At 33.4% G+C, this 6,627-nt stretch overlaps 1 protein-coding gene across 2 annotated transcripts in view; it reads right to left on the bottom strand.

Moving 5' to 3' along the window:
• Positions 1 to 2,875: 2,875 nt before the first annotated feature.
• LOC100891406 (WD repeat and HMG-box DNA-binding protein 1) overlaps positions 2,876 to 6,627 on the bottom strand; it is a 44,958-nt gene continuing 41,206 nt past the window's right edge. For both annotated transcript variants that reach the window (XM_030999811.1, XM_030999812.1), the window contains 2 exons: positions 5,988 to 6,123; positions 2,876 to 4,536 (listed from right to left, as the gene is read on the bottom strand). In XM_030999811.1, coding sequence (XP_030855671.1) covers positions 4,279 to 4,536; positions 5,988 to 6,123 — 394 coding nt within the window. In that variant the 3' untranslated portion in view covers positions 2,876 to 4,278. The remainder of the gene's footprint in view (positions 4,537 to 5,987; positions 6,124 to 6,627) is intronic.

Genomic DNA, 6,627 nt, shown 5'->3' with positions numbered 1-6,627 from the left:
GTTATTTAATGCATCTATATAACACTGTAAGCTAAATTTCTCCATTTGTTTTGATTTTATTGCTTAAAGCCCTTGTCACTTGGAGCAATATTGCACTTCAGTTTTGATGTGCGCTTTAGGGCCTTCAACAGGATGCTAGCACTTGTGGCCCTTCCCATTATAATATCAATAACCTCAATGCCACCACAGAATTTATGGCCCTTCTCAATTTGATGAAGAACCATGACCTAGACCGACACCTTAATTAGGTCCTTATCTTCTGAATTGTAGAAAATGTGCAAAACATAATATACCATTATGAATATTAACAGATTGCTAATTTTGACATCACAGAGAGGTCAAAATAAGACCTACAAGTGACATGCATTGCTCACTATCACCAAAAATTAAGCTTACAGTGCGTCCCATAAAAAATAAACCAAAAATTATTGATGTTTTATCATAACCCAATCACAATTGTAATTAATAAATGACACATATTTATAAAGCTTAGATCCTCTTTCATTTGATGCAACTCATATTATGATGCATATTTCATGCATGAGTGATTAAAAACAATTTGAAGAAGGGGTACCAAAAAGTCATTTGGCAAACGGTATCTGAATTTCAAAGAGAAAATCACAAAGTTCTGTTTATTTAAAGCAATGCTTGCATTTCCACAATTTTATCAAACAAATCTGTTCCACTGGCTGTCTGCCCTAACAAGGAAGACGTAGGACTTCATGCATGGCTGATTGTCAACAAAACAGAGTTTCATATGCATCATATGAGTTACATCAAATGAAATGAAAGAGGAGAATCTAAGCTTTACAAATATGTGTCATTTATTATTTATAATTGTGATTAAGTTATGATAAAACATAGACAATTCTTGTCTTGTTTTTTTCTGGGACGTACTGTACATATATAATTCATAAATGTTTAATGCATATTGAACCAGTACATATCCATGGATGCATGGTTTGTCCCTCATCTATCATTCAAAATGAAAACAAATACAAAACTAACCTAAAGAATGGTCTAAAAAGTATGAAGATAATTTATTTCCTCAAAATGGATATTAGGCTGTTATCAGCTTGTAGACCACAATCAGCTAATTTATACATATGTACCATACACAATGGAGCTGCAGTACTAAATTCTTTGTTTGTATATGACCAATAATATTCTAAAGATAAAACCCAGTAGAATTTGTTGTTCTTGGTGGTTTGAGAGGTACATCGCAGGGGCTACTAGAAAATAGTGTAGTGGGACCAAAGAGTTATTAAGTACCAAAAGGTAGACCTGAATAGATTATTATTTTGTGGTTTATTTAATGTTAATTGTATGAAGTACTTTGATAAGCACTGCCTATACCATTATTATGTCCAGATTTTATCAATTGATATAATTAACATTTTTCACATTGCCTCTCTGAAAAAGAGGTCGGTGGGGAGAGAGTTAAGGGCCTCCACAAATGTGTGTGTGACATCTTTGTGATTAATTTATGTACGATTTCTTTTTTATAGTACTTGAAATATATATATGTAACATACTTTATATGATGTATAATATTGATTATCATTCTTGTGTATATCCGGATATATTACTAAAATTAGATTAGAGTTTTTTTTAATATACATATATCATCCTGGGTGTACTTAGGCTAAATACGAAATGGTGTACTTATGCTAAAAATATAGATGTAAATGTTCTTTAACCGACATTAATTATGCTCTAATAAATTGCAACATGTCATGCCTTTGAATTTCAGTAAAGGAAATGAATGGAATTATTTGTAACATATCACATTGAAAACAAAAGCCTATTTATAAGTGTCAACCAAAGATCTTGACCTACTGGCCCCAAATGTAATGGGATCATTTTTTGATAGTAATACTGTCATAGCGTTTTCATACGATAATAGATATTATCACCAAGTTTGAGCCTCGTATCCCTAGTGGTACTACAGATTTGGAGTAGTAATCTTTGCGAGTGTAAAGCCTCTCCGGTGTGGGGTTCGGGTATCAGAAATTGCTATAAAGATTTCAAGAAGTAATCTATAATATAATATGCCCCAGATATGCCAAAAAAAGCCCCCGAAAGTTGTAAAAGAGCCCTTCCACAAATTTTTTTGCATAGAGTTCAATGCAAAACAAATTTAATTTTATGCAAGCAAGCTTGAAAAGTACCCCCCTAAATTTGTAAAATATTTTTTCCCTGAATCTTTGCGAGTGTGAAGCCTTTACAGTGTGGGGTCCAGGGATCAGAAATGGCTATAAAGATTTGGAGTAGTAATCTTCACATGCTTGTGATTGCAAATTACATTGGCCCTTACATTGATCCAGGTTATAAGGCAATCATTTAAATACATGGATGGGACACACACAGAGATGCCAACCTCTTGACACAAAAAAACAAACGGAGTATCCTAAAAAATGATAATCAGATTTTGGAGAGAAATTTTTGTTGTTTCTTTTGAGAAAATTTAAAAAAAAATAAATTGTATTTTAAGAGGTGATATCTCTTATTAAATACCTCACTTAAGAAATCCAGCCATCAAAATTGCAGTCATGGTTTTAACTATTCTTGTAAAATTCCCAGTAAAATTCCAGTTACCGGGAAAGTATTAATGACTGCTTTAATATTCCAGAAATAGTTGTTTTTATACACTCTCGGGAAGGATACAATTGGGCTATTGTAACCTTCCCTTGAGCGTATAAAAACAACTATTTCTCTCAAAGCCGTCATTAATACTATATTATCGTACTAAATACAATTTAATCGTACTGGTTGGCATCTTTGCACACATGTTATTAAAATATATATATAACTATATAAAAACTATAAAAATAAAACAAACATGAACAAAAACAAATGGGTAAAACAACGAACATAACTATGCATTCACTGTCAAAAAGCGGATGTACATTTTTAATGACAAAGAGTGAAAACATCTGATATTTCTTCCCTTCAAGGATTTCTGATGCATATTAATGTAAATATGTGACTGGAATGGAATGCTAAATCATGGCTTTACTAACTTCTGCATACGACCCTTTCACTCCATGGATCCCTATGCAATCTCAGTGTGTTGATTGGAGATAGGGCTTGCAATTATATGGTGCACATTAACATTGTTTGAATCTACGAGCCTGGCCAGGTGCCGGAATATAAATTACTCCTACCTCTCATTTCTCGCTTTTCTATCTTTGCTATCTATGATCTAGGATTAAAGAAATCTGAATAAAGTTCTGGGGTTTACAAAATCATGTGGCATTTTAGAGCCACCCCATACAAAAATACTTATCACAGTACAGCAGTGGGATATAAAACAATAATGTATGACTTTGAATGATAATTATTTAAGCTTTTTGTTTACATTGTAAATTGATTTATATGTTTATAAACAGAATATTGATGTACATCAATGAAGTTTAATAAATACAATACAATACAATACATGATGAATATTACTGCAAATCTATAGGTACAGTGTAAGTGAATAGATAAAGGTTAAAGCTTCCTTGTACACACAAGTCAATAGGTTAGATGGGTAGTATTCATCTCAAAAGTGGTCAATACATTGCTCAAATACAATTTCCAGTTTATGTAAAACCTTAATTATTCCATTTAATAATGATCTACAATTTACATATAATAGTATAGTATGTATTAACCCCCTCCCAGGGTCTGAGAGTACAACAAAAAGAAAACAAATTTACAAGTACAAGTATTACACATACATTCATTCTGCATAGGTACCTTAGATAACAATGACTCCACATGTTGAGTCAAGTTCCTACCAATCTTTTTTAAAATTGTTTGATCGAATATCTAGTCTTTGATTCATGATTTATTACTAGTAATGAAACAGATTGCAGTATACACATGAAAGTATACACATAATTGCCTACATACATTACATGCCCATCCCAGGTAAACAGCTTTCTGTGAGATAAAGATTTGTTTTCCTTGTAAACTTGCATAGTGGTGAATAAGAGAGAGAGAGAGAGAGAGAAGAGGGGAAGGAAGACCTTTGCAAACAAAGCCTAGTTCAATAAGATGAAGGAACTTGTATATCTTGTCATCTTATTGCTTGCATGCATGTGTTCATAAACTGCAGTAGCTGTTGTTTGTAGGGAAAAGGCAAAGAACAAGGAGTGTTTGTATTCAGCTGAAGAAGACAACGTGGAGTTTTTTTTTTAGATAAACATGGAATTTTCATTGTGTAAATAAATGCTACTTGGCATATTGGTAATGCATTATTATACAGCCTGCATGTGATGGTGAGATGAATCAGTTTTTGAATGCAAAAGAAGCCAATTTGGCATTGGTTGCTACAGTCAATGGTTGTTTCTTAGAATCCTTCTCCATGACTTTAGGTCTTCCTGGTTTACTTCTCTTTTCTTCTCCCTTCTCTGCCTCATTATCAGCCAGTTTTCTCTTCTTATCCAACTGCTTAGTTTCTGGATGTTTCTTTTCAGGTTTTGTATCTGGAAGATGATCTTGCTCGATCGCCTCGGTGACTGACTCTGCTGCCTTCTCTTCCCATTCCTACATGAATTGAAGAAAACAAGATTATTTAAAAGGGAGGTTAACTGCAATCTTGCACAGATATTCAGGTGTTTTACAGTACATTGAAACTTGATGATGAAGAGCTCTGATATAACAAGGTGATTTTGCTGGTCCCAGCACTTTATATTCTTTGGTTTTCTTACCCTGGTATAACAAGATTCTGGTAATTTCTATGGTCCCAAGGGCCTCGTTGTAGCAAGATTCCACTGTTACATTATCCCCAAATAGATGAATGTGATTGCCAGTTCAATATTCTGTTTTGCCTACATTTTCAAATAGTAAATGATTCTGTGAAGTTAACATCTGACATCATGAATCATACCTCTTTTCAGTTAGTCATTTCATACTCTTTGGTTGGCTAAAATTGTTTTTGTCTTTTTCAATTTATCACAGTAACGTGAAACTGAGAAGAAAGAAAAATTAAAATACTTTAATGACTATGAGACTTTTTGACTTCTTACAAATAATACCTACCAGTAATAATTTTATCCCTAAATTCTTATTTGACCCAAGTCTAGAATTGATTGATGAATGAATTCCAAGATATTGTAGTAAGATATTATCAGAACACTTCCATGACCCTGTGACCTTTGACCTCTTACATGCAACTATCTAATAATTTTGTTCATACATGATTGCACATACTTTATCCAAATTTGGTTTAAACCCATTCAACGTTTCTCAAAGTTATTACAGGAACAAAAGTTGGACAGATGGACTGACAACCCCAAAATGTAAAAGCCTCTGCAATCTCACTATCGCCAAAATGCCCAGATGTAGCCTCTTTGATGTAATTTCGAGCTACTTCCAGTTTTTTAAGGTTCCTCAATTTTGTGATGGCAGCAACAAAAAACAAGAGAAAAATACTTCAAATCATATTGACGACCAGAATTAAACAATGGAAGGCCCTTATCAAAACTTTGAGAAAATGACGGACTTAACTTTAGAATAACCCACCAAAACTAACCCTTTATTGTAGTTCCGTCCGTAAGTATCTTAGACCAAAGAAAGGTGACATTATTATTTCTAATCAGATTTGGTTTGGATGGGGGTGTGCTGCTGAAGCATCCAAACCCCTACCCATTTTTACTTGTCATTTTGGGGGATTTATTGCGAAGTAAAGCCTATTTTTTGCAAATTTTGTTTTAAATTTAAAAAAATAGACCCATGCTTTAATAGAGTGGTATTATAGTATCTTCCCATAATGATGAATCACTTTCAAGAGCTGTGTCAGTGCATCATCTGGAAACACATTTACATCGCAACCCAAAGCATGCCATAATTAGAGACACATGCAAGCAGGTTTCCTTTCATAACAAGAAACCACATACTAATCTTTGACATCTTCATATCAGTAAGCACATCTAAACAAATGAAAAGGAAAAAAAAAAAAAAAGGAAAGAAAGTAGAAGGAGAAAAAAAACACTCACCTTCTTCTCATCATTTGACAGGTTTTTCCATGTCTGCATTGCCACTTTGATGATCTCACTAGCACCCAGTTCAGGACTCTCCTCCTCCAATGAGTCACGATTTTGTGACAACCAGAAATTGAAAGCTGATGGCTTCCTGTACACAAGATATGGGAGAAATACTTCACTTCAATACAGTTTCATGGCAGCCAATAACCATAATTTATAAATAAATATAAGTTATTAAAGTTCATTAAGTGTTTTTTTTTGTTACTTTAAGATTTTTTTAGTAATAGACTATTGTTTTATCTGGGGGTAATTCATTTAAACCTTTTAATTGGACAACTTTTTTGTGTTAGCTCAAAATATTTGTATCGTCTGCAAATCTCACTTTAGGAGATCAAACAGGAAATGGAATCATTTATGTATATTAAAAACACATCTGTCAGAGTCCCTTAAAATAAGACCTGGCACCACAAAACCGCCAAAAAGTCACCAGAATTATGTTTGTTTCGGTCTGATTCTGAAAGAGGAAATTCTTAGCTTTGAAGGGCGTTGTAGGGATTTGCACAGTGAAAATCTCAAAACTTGTGAAAGGATCAAATGTATTGAAAACTTTTCTGAAAGTATGGTTGCAACTAGCACTGTTTTATTCACTCCA

Source organism: Strongylocentrotus purpuratus, unplaced genomic scaffold (assembly GCF_000002235.5).
Source record: "Strongylocentrotus purpuratus isolate Spur 01 unplaced genomic scaffold, Spur_5.0 spur5_scaffold_5, whole genome shotgun sequence".
NCBI lineage: Eukaryota > Metazoa > Echinodermata > Echinoidea > Camarodonta > Strongylocentrotidae > Strongylocentrotus > Strongylocentrotus purpuratus.
The sequence above is the reverse complement of the archived record's forward strand: the minus strand, read 5'-3'. Positions and strand labels throughout refer to the sequence as shown.